The following is a 14689-nucleotide window of genomic DNA, read 5'->3' as shown; positions in this document are numbered from 1 at the left end:
GCCACCTGATCGGGCCAGTAACGATACTGTCTACTGTACCGAGCATCTCACACGCTGGCCCCGGGCCATCGGGTAGTCCTTATTGTTGAACCCTGGTCATAAAGTCAGAATGAATCAGAAGTTGGTGCAGACTTTTCAGTTTGATGATGTGTTTCCAACTAAAACAGAATATTTAGTAGGGGGCGGGGTTTATTTTTGTGCTCTTAATATTTAGAAGGGTGTGGCTAAGCATACTGTATTTTGCTCAATCCCTCAAACTGACATCATCAGGTAGGGCTGGGTGATTTGGCCTAAAATCAAAATCACGATTAATTGAACATTTTAACTCGATTACCATCAATGTAAAATTATTTATTTATTGATGTTTTTGCCTTCGTAGTTCACTGACAAGTTTTGTCCAGTAAATGAGGTCACATATTATAAGTGAGATATGTTTGAAGGGTGCATTACTAGATTTTAAAATAATTGAAATAAACACACTATCTACTAAATGTGATTATTTATTGAATAACTTTGAACAACTGAAATTAAAACACACATTTCCTAATATGCGGCTCTCCGCGCCGCTTATTCTCCTCACCACTACCAAACCGACCAATCACATAGCTTGTTACATGTTGTTGTGACGTGTAGTTAATATTTTTTACGTAATATCAGAATAATATGATGAGCATAAATTAGCGTTAACAGAGCGGGGTCATGTGACTTCACAAACAGCAGGAAAAGTAACTGAAAAAATTGACCTAAAAAAATCTGATGGATCATTGGTTGTGAATGTCGATATCGATTACTTTTTAATTAATATCGCCCAGCCCAATCATCAGGCTAGGATTGTCAAAACCAAAACAAAAGTTGTTGTTTTGTTTCAGTAGATAAAATTGCACAGATTTATTGTTCACTGGGCATCACGGTGGCGCAGTGGGTGGCACGAATAAATTAGCCTGATCTCTCAAGGACAATTAACTGTTTTATGTTTTGTCAGTTAGTGGCTAATTCAGAGTTCAGTTGTACGAAAATGTACGATTTTAAAAAGGAGGCATGGAAACCAACCCCTAAACCAAACCATCATTGGGGGATGAGAAAATTGTACTAAATTGTACTGAGATTAAATTGAATTGAATGAGATCGTACGAATTCATACAAATTCAAAAAGATACAACTTGCCGTGAAATTATGTTGAAATAAATATTTTTAAATTAGATTTAATGCAGACCTTAATGGCATATGTCGTTTTGAAACAAAACTTTCTTGATTAAAACATATTTATTTCCAACGCTTTATAATCAGGACAAAATTACAAGTCTATAAAACAATATTTGTATAAGTTAGAGGAGATCAACAAATAAGAAGCTATACATCATATAGCCTTTTTGATTGTGCTTATAGCTTCAATTCAGTCCGTTTATTTGTATAGTACTTTTCACTTCATTATTTTTCCAAAGCAGCTTTAGGGTAAGTGTCCACCGAAGTGTTTTTGCACTGCACAAATGCCAGCTTTTAGGCTTTTTTCAGAACATTTTAGTTTATTTTAGACATTTTTAGTTTGTTTGTTTTTTCAGTTGTTGTCAATAGAAGTGGCGCATTTTTAAAATGACAGCTGCGTTTTCTGCATTTTTAAACATTTTGACCATTGAAGAAGCTAATTTTTATTTATTAAATTTTTTAAATAAATCACTCTAATTTCTGCAGAGCAAAAAAATGCTTCAGTGGACACATCCTTACAAAAATTGCACATTATAACATTATAATCAATATTATAAAACGTTAGAGATGTCAAGCGTATACACAGTTAATATGCAGCAATACAACATAATGTACTTTTTCAAAATTATATCTATTCTATGTCTTTGTAACAATTAGTTTTAATGCGTTTATACAAAAGTGTCTGGTGCATATAGAGAGGAAAAATTTTGTTTCCTACAAGTGGATAGCTTAGCTTTAATAAATATTAGTCTCTTTGCTAGCCAAGAACATAAACCAATAAGAAAGGAATAGTTGATGATGGACAGAAAATAATGGATGTAGACCTCTGTTCAGATTTAGTATTTCAGACATTTGTCAGCGTTTTGTCTTCAAACTGCTGCTTTGTTCTTACACATCTCATCCAAAGCCTTCTGTTGTGTTTTGATGTGATTTTTGACTCTTGTAGATGTAAAATAACTGAAATCATTCAGCGTAGGGATATGAAACTGCAATGCACTCAAAACCTTTAGGCTGTTCGTTTATCTGAAATGTTCATCAGCCCATCAGAATCAAACATTCAACAACCAACGTAGTATAATTTAAAATAAATAACAAGAATGCCTAATCCAGGCGTGACCAAACTCGGTCCTGCATAGTTTAGTTTTAACTTCCTTCAACACACCTGCCTGGAAGTTAGTATACCTAGAAAGAGCTTGATTAGCTGGTTCGGTGTGTCTAATTGGGGTTGGAACTAAACTAGACACCGGCCCTCCAGGACTGAGTTTGGACACATCTGGCCAAATCAATCCATCGCAATGTGATTCCGAATATGTTTGGAGGATTTCAGCTTGCAGCACCACTGGAGGTTTAGATGAATACACTAGATCAGTATCTGTGGAGAAAAGAAATATCATGAATGTGTTTGCAATAATAATAACAATGAGATTTCAGTTTTAGCGTATACTTAAAAAAAACTCACCCGGTGATCCTACAGTTATTTGTTTGGACGTACAATCCTGTGTATCGGATATCACATCTAACAATGTTATTGGAGAAGTCTGACTCCTGCACTTGAAAACCTGGGTTTACCGTTACCTGTAAATTAATGAGCATAATAACTTTAATAGATGTTTTGGTGTCACTAAAGAGTGTTCATCAAAGGCGGCAACACCAAAGCTCCAAAAATACAAATTTATTAAATTAAAAAAGCTGATACAAAGCGTGTAACATTTCGAGCCACACGGCTCTTCATCAGACAAATGTAATCATTTTTAACTTAATTTAACTTAATTTGCACCTTTGGCATTTTTTGGCTGAACACCCAGTTAAGAGGGATGTGTGTGCTTTTATACAGCTTTTTCGTGTCACTAAATAGTGAAATTATATCCTCTAAACTCGCCTTCAGAATATAATCTCCAGGAGAAACATCTGTAATATCAATCCATTGGCAGTCGATGTTAGCATGGTAGGTGTCGTAGCAACCAGGGCCCAATCCCTGCTCCGAGAAAGAGTTTTAAATCAGCTTTATTGCAGACAAAACTAGATATTTTGTATTGAAACGAGTAAGTGTTTTCTCTTGACCTGTGTGTGAGCTGTGCAGGCGTATCTTCTCCTCACTCCTGGATCACAGCTGGTGTCTTCCAGACAGAAACTGGCTTTATGACCCTCAGCCACTTTTCTGCCCGTAGCAGCGTCCAGAAGGTCATAATTGCTGAAGGCATCCATGCTGTGATAATGCCTTCAAGAATAAAACAAAAATACAACATAGCAATGTAGTAAAATATTCACATTGACTACATTTACGTCAAATAAGTGGCCTTAATCTGAAAATCACATTAATATGATTAAGGCATTGACATGAGTTGCTTTTTGAATGTTCCTTTTTACGATCCCGTTTTACATGTTACAGCACATAATTAGTTTAACGTCATTGTATTACGACGATATCCACATTTCATGTAATTTGGGTGTTTCATTTTTATTTTGTCAACTTTAATTAATCAAAAATTGCTGTTTACATGCTAGACTTTTAATCAGAGTATTGTTTTAATTGTATTAACTTTTTTTTTGTTGATAATCTTACAAATAATGTTTCAAAAAGGCGTTTTTGTTTTATGAGGACCATACTGGGTTTCATAAAAATCTTTTGGGAAAATGTTCAGTGAAATAATCAATATTTACTTAATATGAAAAACATTTTAATCATCAAAATAACATTTTTTGTCCCCTATAAAGAACTGGGAAAGTTGTTTGCGGTTTTGCATTCAACCCTTTGATGGGTTTGATCATTTGTGACTGAAAAATATGTTTGTTTCAATCAGAAAGGTTTGGAAATAAGTTATGGTTTTGGCACTTAAACATAAATAAATGTATATAAAACTAAAAGCAAATGTTTGATTCACATCCCCAATAAATAAATGAATAAATAAAAATTTTAGTGTGTTTTTTTCTTAACCACAGTCTTAAATAATCAAACGAATTAAAAAACTAACTTTTAGTGTGTTAAAAAATATTTCAGATTTTCTTTTTTTATTTGTTTATTAAACTTTTACAGATATAACAAAGTAATTTTAAAAAGAAATTTAAACAAATATAATTACCACCCATACCCTCTACACAAGTTGAAATTACATCTATCTAACAGTGAAAAGAAGAAAATAAATAAATAAAAACAAATAAGTAAATAAAATAAATAAATTACAAAATAAAAAATAAATAATTAAAAAATAAAACCTCTGTACAGAATACACATTCTTTGATAACCCAATGTTACAAAAAATAAATTTCAGGTATTTATATAATTTTATTTTAAGTCTCTTGGAAAATGCAGGCAATGGATTATAACTTATGCATGAATATGATTTAGAACCATAAATCCCCTAAAAATACAAATTACTCCAGCATTGATATTTATTGGATTTCATTTTTTCAGTTATTAGCAGAAGTGGTGGGAAAACTAATATGCACTGTGCTTATTTTAGCTGTTTTTGGAGTCAGTTGAACTTATATTGAACTTTTTCATATAAAGGGCCAAAAACCAAATATCAATGAGAGCCATGGGCTGAAGGTAAATATTAAACCATATTTGAAACTAAGTTTATTTGGGTATTTTTATTTTTTAATTATTTAAAAATCAATTGAAAACATTACTTTAGATCCTAAAATTAATCAATGCAGTATAACATTTTAAACATTTAAAATAATAACTTAATGCAACAAAAACATAAACAGTCACATTTAAAACACAGTGGAGTTCAATGCTGAATACACTAGTCAAGCAGAATTTGCATCGATTTGCTCACCAAAGTCTGTTGGTGATCGTATGTACGTTTACACTAAATCTCATTAATTGACACCATTTAATTCAAAATTTTACTTCAAGTAGCGTTTAACAATAAAACAAACAAAAAAAGTTACATTTAGATTTGAAATGACAATCTCTAAACTATCCCCTTCATTTCGCCTCTCTTCTCAGATGCGATGGCTGGCAAAATCAAAGGTTACCATGGGCCAACTTTGGCCAGCAGGCCCTGGTTTGGGCATCACTGATATAGAACTATCTAAAAATCAACATACAGTGATCAGATATATAACACTTTCGGAAAATGATTGATATTACTGATCTGGAAACAAAAAGACCCTCCCCGCTGCTCTACATTGATAAAGACATTGATAAAATACTACGTTGATAAACTTGAGAAGGTCGGACTTTCCCTTAAAAATAAAACCGAGAATTTCTATGTAACATGGAATCCATTTGTCGAGTACTTTAACAAGAAAGCTGTAAGTGAACCCTATAAACACCTCAACCCAACCCCCCAAAATTAAAGATTAAATATAAAAACAATATTTATCAAGTTAAAACACATTAAACTCAATTTGTTTTTAAATTAGAACACTGTAAAATGTTTCAGTTGGTAAAACTTAGAAACTCAAGTTCACCAGCTGCCTTGAAAATCTTAGAGAGATTCTTTGTTTCAACTTAAGATGTTCAGTTTCACAATACATTTAACTGAAATTCAACATCTTAAGTTGAAACAAAAAATCTTTAAATTGAGTTGACTCGCATTTTCAAACTTTGTATGTTTATCCAAGTGAAACATTTTGTCACCCTGCAGCCCAAGACCGGTTACTCACTGAAGCTAAGCAGGGCTGAGTCTGGTCAGTACCTGGATGGGAGACCACTAGGGAACACTAGGTTGCTGTTGGAAGTGGTGTTAGTGAGGCCAGCAAGGGGCGCTCAACCTGTGGTCTGTGTGAGTCCTAATGCCCCAGTAAAAGTGAAGGGGACACTAAACTGTCAGTGGGCGCCGTCTTTCGGATGAGATGTTAAACCGAGGTCCTGACTCTCTGTGGTCAATAAAAATCCCATGGCACTTCATGGCACTCTCTACAGTGTATTTACCTTGCATTGTGGCACCAGAAGGCTACCCTGAGCCATGAATAATACTCATTTAGAAGAATCTTTGAATAAAAGTGTCTGCTAAAATGTCATGTAGAGATAATATTGGTGAATGTTGTACAACGTAAAACTGTGATAGACCTACTGGTGGCAGCTGTGCCATTCCCAATCATAATGTGGTTTCACAGGGAGAAAATCTGCTGTGCCTTGATTTTTGACTCTCTGAGGAAATCGGAGAAGCACTCTGTAATCAAGGTCCCTCACACTCGAGCTGTACGCTGAACTAGAGGAAAAAGGAAAATACCAATTTATAATGGTCAAAAGGTCTCACATTTTTGCTGCTTTTTTAGTTTGGTTGCCAAATAGAGTTAGTACTACCTGGAAAGGCAGTTCTCCTCTGCGGCACATCTTAATGTGTACATCTGCACTCTTTGGATGTAAGATGCTGCTTGGATATAGTATGGATCAGGAATGAGATCAGGCAGTCCTAGAAAAGATTATTATAACTAATACAATTATTATATTAAGCATGGTTACCACACAACTCACATACAAATACTGTATATAAATAAATCACATCATGGAAAATTCAATTTAGAACCCAGATATAATCACAACTATTTCATATAAATTACTGTCTATGGTATAGTCTATAAATAAGGTTAATCTCTCAATTTGTCTTTAAATAACTGTAAAAACGCTTGCGAAATCAAGCTGTAAAATATCGACTTTTCATCTGAAGCCAAGGCAACTACTGTCATCTGTTTATTATAGTTATAAATGCAGTACAAATATGCTTAACCTGCTTGTGCTTGTTATTTACAATCGGTACACTGAATAAAAAGGCATAAATGCTGTCTTGGCCTTATGGAAATACCTAGAATGACCCGTTTCTCTCTCGGGTTAGGGTTAGTGCGAGTTTACCAAGTAGGACAAGATTAACAGGATTAACATCTATGTTGATCCTGGAACAACATTCCAATCAGCCAATCAGATTTAAGGGATACATTTACAGTTTATGTTAGGGTTAACCTTACAGTTAGGATTATGGTTTCCTACATTATAGTTATCCAACTAATATTTCCCTCTGATTTAAAAAAAAAAATAAATTACAGTTAGGGTTAAGGATACGGTACGGATTACATTTACAAACAGGAATTTTCCAGGCTCAACAAACATAGATGCTATTCCAGGATCACATCCTACTTGGCAAAATTACACTCACCCTGGGGAGATATGCTTACATTTTCATAGGGAATCATATTCTAGAAATAGTTTACTTTAAGATGATTCCTCACCAATCACACACCAAGCATGGTATTTATATTACTTTATTTACATCACAAATTAAGTCAAAACCCTCATTTTGTGTTGTAGCTAATATTTAGCCATCAGTGGGCGCCAAAACCCCCCACAAATGAGTCTACTTGACCAAAACTCGACTAATTTAAAACGGTTGAGCGCGTTAAACATTATTTACAATTCGTAGACAGAACAAAAAAGCACATTTTTGGTTGTACCATTAAGGAAATATCTTATACCATGACTTGTTTCCGTCTGAGGAGATCCCTGTGGTGTGTTGGATATTTGGCCAACAGTGGGCGCCAAAATAACACAAACGCTACGATTGAGTCAGAAATAACCTTTAAAACTACATTAAAAACGAGCAAACTTTAAAGTCGAGTGCTCTAAACGTTATTTATAATAACACAGAAAAGTATTGTGTATCAGTACACAGAAAAATTTTCCTTACCATTAAGGAAATATCTTGTACCATGACCTGTTTCTCTCTGAGGAGATCTGTTGGTATTCCCATACGGGAGCAGATTATAGAAAGAGTTTCTGTTTGCTTGACGATTCGTTGGTTCATCATCAATCACACTCTCACCTCCTCGTGCTTCAACTTGGACAAGAGGATTTCTAACATTCCTGACATTAACAGATGCTGAAGGTGCATCTTAGGGAAGGTGCAAACTTAGGGAAAGTTTAGATTTATTAGTAGCATTACTAATAGGTTGAGGTTTAGCATGCTGTTTCTCCTCAGGAGTGGGTGGTTTTCCAGTAGCTGGTGATGGTTGTTTTGCTACTGGTTGGCTGGTAGTCTTATGTTGTTTTGGTGCCCTTGAGATCTCAGAAGTTTTTACTGGTCCATGTGTAGTTGTTCCAGTTGGTGATGTCCTATAAGGCCAGGTCTGGGTGCGCAGAGTTTCATCTGAAGAAAAAGCAACTTTTTTTGCATGCAAAGGCAACTGATTATTATTCCTGATGTGGCCTGAGATCATGTGTTTTGCATTCAAACCAATGTGGCCTGGCACAGGGCTTGAACGCACCACATGCCCAGCTGTGTGCATCCTTGTTTTGGCAAACTGTCCCATGAAAATCCTGCCTGTGAAAGTTGGTATAATCTGCCTCCTCAGTAAGAATCTTGCATGTTGTTTTCCAGAAGCAGGTGCATGATACTGAGAGCTGGTGCTCAGTAAACTGTAAACCTGCCCGTTAGTTTCCCACTTAACCTTGTGTTGCCAGGCTCCATGGTTCTGTGCAGTATTTAAAAACACCAGAACACATAAATGTATGGATAAGCAGAAAATAAATGAATATTTAGTCATCTTAAAATTATAATCTGAGTACTTTCTAGCAGGTTTGGCATAAGAATGTGCAATGTTTTAATTCCCAAAGCTTTTATAAATAAGAGCCCAAGTCCAGATGAAGGCGGTACAATAAGGCGTTTCTCTCTCCGGACATTCCCCACTTTTTCCTCTCGGAAGTTTTACGAAAAATATACATGCTGCCATTTTAAAAGAGCTTTTGTCCACATACACATGGAAGACCAGGAGTGACGCTTCACTCATTTCAATAAAAATAGATGTCACCTTTAAATGGACTAATTAACAGACAGAAATTAAATGTTTATTTAAAATTGTTTAAAAATAGCCTTCAATAAAACAACAAATAATTTTGTATAAATACACAAATTTGGAATGGTTTTACTCTTGTTTTTAAACATTAATCGAACCATGTACATTAATAATAAATTACATTTAAATACATAAATATATTTTAAAGTATTAATTTTATTAATGTTTTCAAATGTCATTTAAAGAAACTGATTTAGGTTTATAAACTAGCTTATAAGCTTTTTTAGTATTTCTTTCATTGTAAATCATTGGATTTACCTCTAGGGGGAGTAAGAACTAAACTTTTACTTTTTTTTAGTGCTTTAAGTGCTCGCTACTGTCAAAGTAAACAAAATGGCTACATATACAAATCAATAAGACACTGAATAATATTTAAGTGTCAGCTATACCTTTGTTACCAGTTAAATCGGCTATATATTTTTTTTTAAATCGTTCCACTAGTGCAAGTGACTATACTAATGTCCTGACTTTTCCTTTCCACTTATTTCATTCATTAAACAAATATTTTAAGTGAATGTGTAGGCATTTGTCATATAAGAAAAGGCACACTATTGAAAAAAAGCACGAGTTTAAAAAGTGAGCTCAAGGTTTATTCAGGAAAAAGTCTAGACAGTGTTTGTTTTCATGCAGGTTGAATGTTAGCATAGGCTTTTATTTGACACAGCAATAAATAGTAGAGTGGAGCTGGAATTTGTGTAACAGGAAGAGCTGATTATTTGATAATGGAGACCTCTGTATGCATTTAAAAGGTTATATTTTAGTCAAAATAATCTATGCTTTAATATGAGCTAATTTGGAAACACAAGATACACCCAGACCATGTCATTTGTCAGGTTTTACTTAATTTGAAGGCAACTTTACAAGGGGAAAAACCATTAATGATTTGGATATGCATTTTTCTTTGTTATTCCTTCAGCTTTAAATTCTTTACATAAAGCTAAACATACAGTCATAATTAAATCCAGGACATTGGTAAGAAAGAATACACTAAAATGTTATTTAACAATGGCAACCACATTAAAATGAATTGTTTTAATATAGATAATCTTACAGCAAAAAGTAGATTAAATAAAATGCAAAATATAACAAGTGTAAAGTCAAAGCACAATGTTTATTGGTACAAGCATGGTGAAAACATTGGAAAATTCATTTGCTGTGTAGTAAACAGAATGAAGTCTTTGAACAGAGTGCTTTGAAGGCAAAACAATTTAAAAATAATAAAAACTTAAAATATGGACACTGTCCACAAAATAATGCAAAACAAGGATTTAAGTTACATTCAAGTCAAAATATTTACAAAAATTTCCATGTTAAAAAAAACAAAAAAATCCTTAAGTAACATTAGTATTTACAATAATGTACAGTCAGTGAGCGGCAGCCTCCTCCTGCTGAAAGACAAACAAACAAGTTACTTTTAAAACGCCTCACAAATATTTACAATCCATTTTCAGATAAAACATTCAGGTTGGATCCCTCACCTATAAACGATTCAGGAGTGTGTTGTGAACGTCTTCGTAAACCTGGTTGTAAATTTCATCTTTTGTTTTCAAGCCATCCAAGTATTCTGTTGAATTAAATATGACACAAAAATGAGCATTAATCCAAAATATTACACTTACAAACTTAACGGTTTAAAAACCTTATACTGTACCGATTGGCAAACCGCAGTTCTCCATGGCGAATCGGTGTTTCAGGTACATGGGCCACACATGACCATCAAACAGCCCGGGAGGGTCTGGAACAGTGTACTGCCTTGTACTGAAATAAATAATAAACATACAGTTAGAGACAAAATTATTAGGTTAAACTTAAGTGCCATTTTAACAGAGCAAGGAAGCTTTTTAGAGTATTTGTGATTTATATATTTGTCACATCAGAAACTTATGGCTATTTCATGGCAAAATTGATATACATAAAAATATAACATGATCAAACAAACTTGTATTACAATAAAAAAAGTTACTTGGACAAATATAGAAATTATAAATAAATAAAATTCCCACAAAAATAAATTCAAAGTTAAATATGAATTTTTGATAAATAATTTAAGAATTTTCCTGGTGGTACCTTTTTAAAAAGGTCTATCAAATACTCTCCTTATAAGATTTCTGTCTAATGGTATTCAAACTTCCACATTTCAACAAAATATGTTTAAGTATTTGTATACAATAATTTTCTTATGCAGAACGTCTTAATAATAATATTAATTTAGCATTTTATTAATTTTATTTTGCAAAGATCAAACTTATTAGGCCCGCGATTTTCGCTACAGAACAAATTTTTGTGCAATGACATGAATAGTCAAGCCTTTAAATTAAGTTAAAATACTAGTATCTTCCAAGATAACTACTAAAATATTATGTACCATCATAAAGACAAAAAAAATTGGTTATTTAAAATTAGTTACTAAACTATTATATTTAAAAACGTGCTGAATGTAAAACAGCAATCGGGAAATATCTGAAATAGAATAATTTTATTGGAGGGCTGAAAAAATGTTTAATTGTGACTTTAACACACCTTCTCCTTTTTTTGCACTCCTCATATGGGATGGTGATGTAGTAAGATTTGTCAAAGACGTCAAGCAAAGGCCTGTTTGGGGAGGAAAAAAAGATAAAATAAGTGTCATAACCTAAAAGCGAACACCACTGAAAGTGTGAGCGAATTCATATACTGATTACACAGCCGGCTCGCAAATCAACACATGCACATCCACGTGCCGCCTTATCTACAGTGATGCAGGGGCGTGTCACGTGGCCGGTATGTACGCCATGTCCCCTTCTTAAATATGCATTAATCACATGTTACCCAACGTTCCCAGAAGCTAATCTTGATACAGTTCGGGCCTAAGAAAGTCAAATCTCTCACTCACTTGTAGTTGTACAGCAGAAATCCTTCTACGATGAGTATGTGCACTTGGCTTTCGGGATCCTCCATTTCTGTGGCAGGAGTCACCTGGATGCCGTGGGAGCGAGCAAATTTAACTGGGTTTTCCAGCCAACCCTTGATGGTGTTCACCATTGCCTCCATATCCAAAGCGTCGATCACTACAAAGGCAAAAGCAAAGCTTTTAGAGAACGAACGAAAAGCTGAAAGTTCGATTATTAAATGTCTAATTATAGCAAAGCCACACTGGAGAGATATGTAAATGGGTTGGGAGGGACAGACATTGTAAAGTCTTTGTTACGGGAGGGCGATGCTTAAAATGAGGAGTTATTTCTCTCCTACCATATATTTTCTTACCATCCCACTGTTTAAAGCCGTCCATTCCGACTGCTATCTGATCCGGCGGCTGAAATAACAGTAACCAGTAAAACACTGTAGCAAATGCCATCATCTACATCTGCCATCATGTGTGCTAGAGAGCCAGACTGCTGATCTAGAATCAGGTCTCGGCCATCATAACCTGATGAATACAACTTGAGAGATAGGAGGAAACTGATCTTGGACCAGCATTTTTGAGCTCTCACAAGCTATTTCAAACAGACCCAAATTAAACCAAATTAAATCCAATATCATTACTTGGATTATTGTCGTAACATTATATTTTATACCCATGCATGCATTACTAAATCAGGAAAAATAACAAAGAGCTACATTTAAACTTAGCAAATAAAATATATTTAAAATATATATATATATATAAATATACTAAAATTACTAAAAATGTAAACGTAACAAAAGGAAAAGAAATACTGCAATTGTTCCATTTTATTAAAGATCTATTAGATGTAGTTGACAAAACTAACTAGAAATATGCAGTAAATAATACATATAAATAAACTCACCTTAAAAAAGTCGTCTTGGTGAACCACACAGCAGTTTGGTAAGGCTTTTATTAACCTGTTTGTCAGGGTGGTTTTACCACCATTAGTCACACTAAAAATAAATAAACACAAAAAAGAATGTTAAAACAATAAAGCCAAACTAAACATAAAGCAAAATGAGGTAGAGTTACACTCAATTTAAGTGTACTGTTCGATTTAATCGCGCAAATTAAAGGTTTATTCATGTGAAAATGGCGGGATGGTATTGTCAGCCCTTCAGCTGTCTTATGACAACAAACCAACCCCAGGATTGCATTGTTCATCATTTTCACAAGTGTCGAATATAATAATTTCTTAAAATTACACAATTACAGTAAACTATTATAACAATAAAACTACTTCGGACGTTTTATTGTTATTCTAATATTTAGTCCTTTGTTTAAGTCAGGATATGAGGCATATTACAATCTCAAACAACACACAAAATTACACTTTAAAAAGAAAACAGCTTACAATACTGATAATGTACTTTATATAGAATATAAATACAAAACAAATAGATATTTAGTGATATTAGGGCGCGAATGACGGGTAAAAACATTCAAATATTTCAGCGCGCTCAAAATTTTAAATCTCCCGCTCAAAACTTCAACAAACGCTTCAAACCTCGCGATTGTGTGAAAACGCACTTCCAAAACGTCACGAATGGAAATTAAACACAACAAGAATTAAACAAACAGAACAATCAGTAAACTATTTTAACATTTACCTTGAAAATATTTAAAAGCACATGGCTGGATAGTAAACATTGTAACTTCTGTAGCTGATAGTATTATTCGAAAGTCACTTACCCTCCTATTCCAATGATAAACTTCATTGTATCCAATATGGTAGACGATTTTCAAATTAATGCCGCAAAACGCTTACAATAAAAGTGGTATATATAAAAAGAGTTCGACTCAAAGCTGAATTCGCAGTCTTATCTCTGTTGTGTCTGATGCGTTGTGAGAGCCAAGTTGCACGTGGGAATATATCCTAACGTGTACGTCACGGAAAAGGCGTGGCCTACGCGCTAAACAGCCAATCCCCGCTCGCGCAGTGAGAACACACTGTAGCTCTGAGTCAGCCTAAAAATTCACAGGAATTACTTAGAAGACAAAATTAGTACAAATTAGTACATTTAGATAAAATAATCAAAGTGAGGTTTTGAGTACTGTTTTTAAACAGCACAAAATGTCCTTTGAAATATGAGCTGGACCTATTTATAGAACTTTACAGCACATTATTTGAAACATAACATATAAATATATATTTTTAATATATGTATATATATATATATATATATATATATATATATATATATATATATATATATATATATATATATATATTATAAATATATACTGTAGATATCGCATGCTTTCCTGTAATATCAGCTTACAAGGACAGTGTTAATTTGATGGCTTTAAAGAGTTTTAATGGATATCCTGAATGGACCCCCAGATATTTAGGTGAAGGGTCCTACAGACAGAATAATCCTGCTGGATACTTGCAGGGCACCACGTTCCCCAAAGAGCTCATGGGGGTGGAATCACATGCCTACATGTGGGTGGGCACAGTTAATACAGCACACCAAAGATGTGTGATTGTACCACACGTCAAGGATATCTTGTACGCTTTTATATTTACCCTTTAAACGTTCATTAATATAGTAGCCTATAACAACTATGTTTTCGACCATGGTAATGATGATCAAAATTAATTCGTTGTATTTGAATTTCTGACTAGAACTGCTAAATACAAGATAAATACAAGATTATTGTGAAATAGTATTGTATCCCGTTCACAAAAGTCCATGACAGTAAGGGTCATGCTTTATTTAGGTCAAACAGAGTGTGACTGGTCACTGCGTCGGACAG

At 33.9% G+C, this 14689-nt stretch overlaps 2 protein-coding genes across 7 annotated transcripts; both read right to left on the bottom strand.

Annotated features, from left to right (window-relative positions):
• Positions 1–1244: 1244 nt before the first annotated feature.
• loxl5a (lysyl oxidase-like 5a) lies at positions 1245–8786 on the bottom strand. Of its 3 annotated transcripts, none has more exons than XM_087303091.1 (7): positions 7627–7866; positions 6464–6572; positions 6231–6368; positions 3265–3421; positions 3083–3178; positions 2663–2778; positions 1245–2575 (listed from the first exon to the last, which is right to left on the bottom strand). In XM_087303091.1, exons 2-7 carry the CDS (start codon positions 6505–6507, stop codon positions 2569–2571), a joined length of 558 nt encoding a protein of 185 aa, XP_087159217.1. In that variant the 5' UTR covers positions 6508–6572; positions 7627–7866; the 3' UTR covers positions 1245–2568.
• An 832-nt stretch (positions 8787–9618) lies between these two features.
• On the bottom strand, positions 9619–13822 carry mibp (muscle-specific beta 1 integrin binding protein). Of its 4 annotated transcripts, none has more exon segments than NM_131693.2 (8): positions 9619–10391; positions 10482–10567; positions 10655–10761; positions 11524–11595; positions 11876–12050; positions 12247–12295; positions 12792–12882; positions 13622–13819. In NM_131693.2, coding segments are annotated over 7 exon segments (606 nt in total). In that variant the 5' UTR covers positions 13648–13819; the 3' UTR covers positions 9619–10391.
• Positions 13823–14689: the final 867 nt, after the last annotated feature.

This window comes from Danio rerio, chromosome 22 (assembly GCF_052040795.2).
Source record: "Danio rerio strain M-AB ecotype USA chromosome 22, GRCz13ab, whole genome shotgun sequence".
Lineage (NCBI taxonomy): Eukaryota > Metazoa > Chordata > Actinopteri > Cypriniformes > Danionidae > Danio > Danio rerio.
This window is presented reverse-complemented; position numbering and strand designations above follow the sequence as displayed.

Excerpts from the sequence above, each read along its gene's own strand:
- loxl5a (XM_087303091.1), bottom strand. The coding sequence starts at position 6,507 with ATGTACACATTAAGATGTGCCGCAGAGGAGAACTGCCTTTCCAG. Across the intron at positions 6,369-6,463 it reads GAGGAGAACTGCCTTTCCAG|TTCAGCGTACAGCTCGAGTG; the intron begins GTAGTACTAACT and ends TTTTTCCTCTAG. Across the intron at positions 2,779-3,082 it reads CTGGAGATTATATTCTGAAG|GTAACGGTAAACCCAGGTTT; the intron begins GCGAGTTTAGAG and ends ATTAATTTACAG.
- mibp (XM_087303217.1), bottom strand. The coding sequence starts at position 13,647 with ATGAAGTTTATCATTGGAATAGGAGG. Across the intron at positions 12,296-12,791 it reads ACCAAGACGACTTTTTTAAG|CCGCCGGATCAGATAGCAGT; the intron begins GTGAGTTTATTT and ends CTGTTATTTCAG. Across the intron at positions 10,762-11,523 it reads GAGTGCAAAAAAAGGAGAAG|TACAAGGCAGTACACTGTTC; the intron begins GTGTGTTAAAGT and ends TATTTATTTCAG.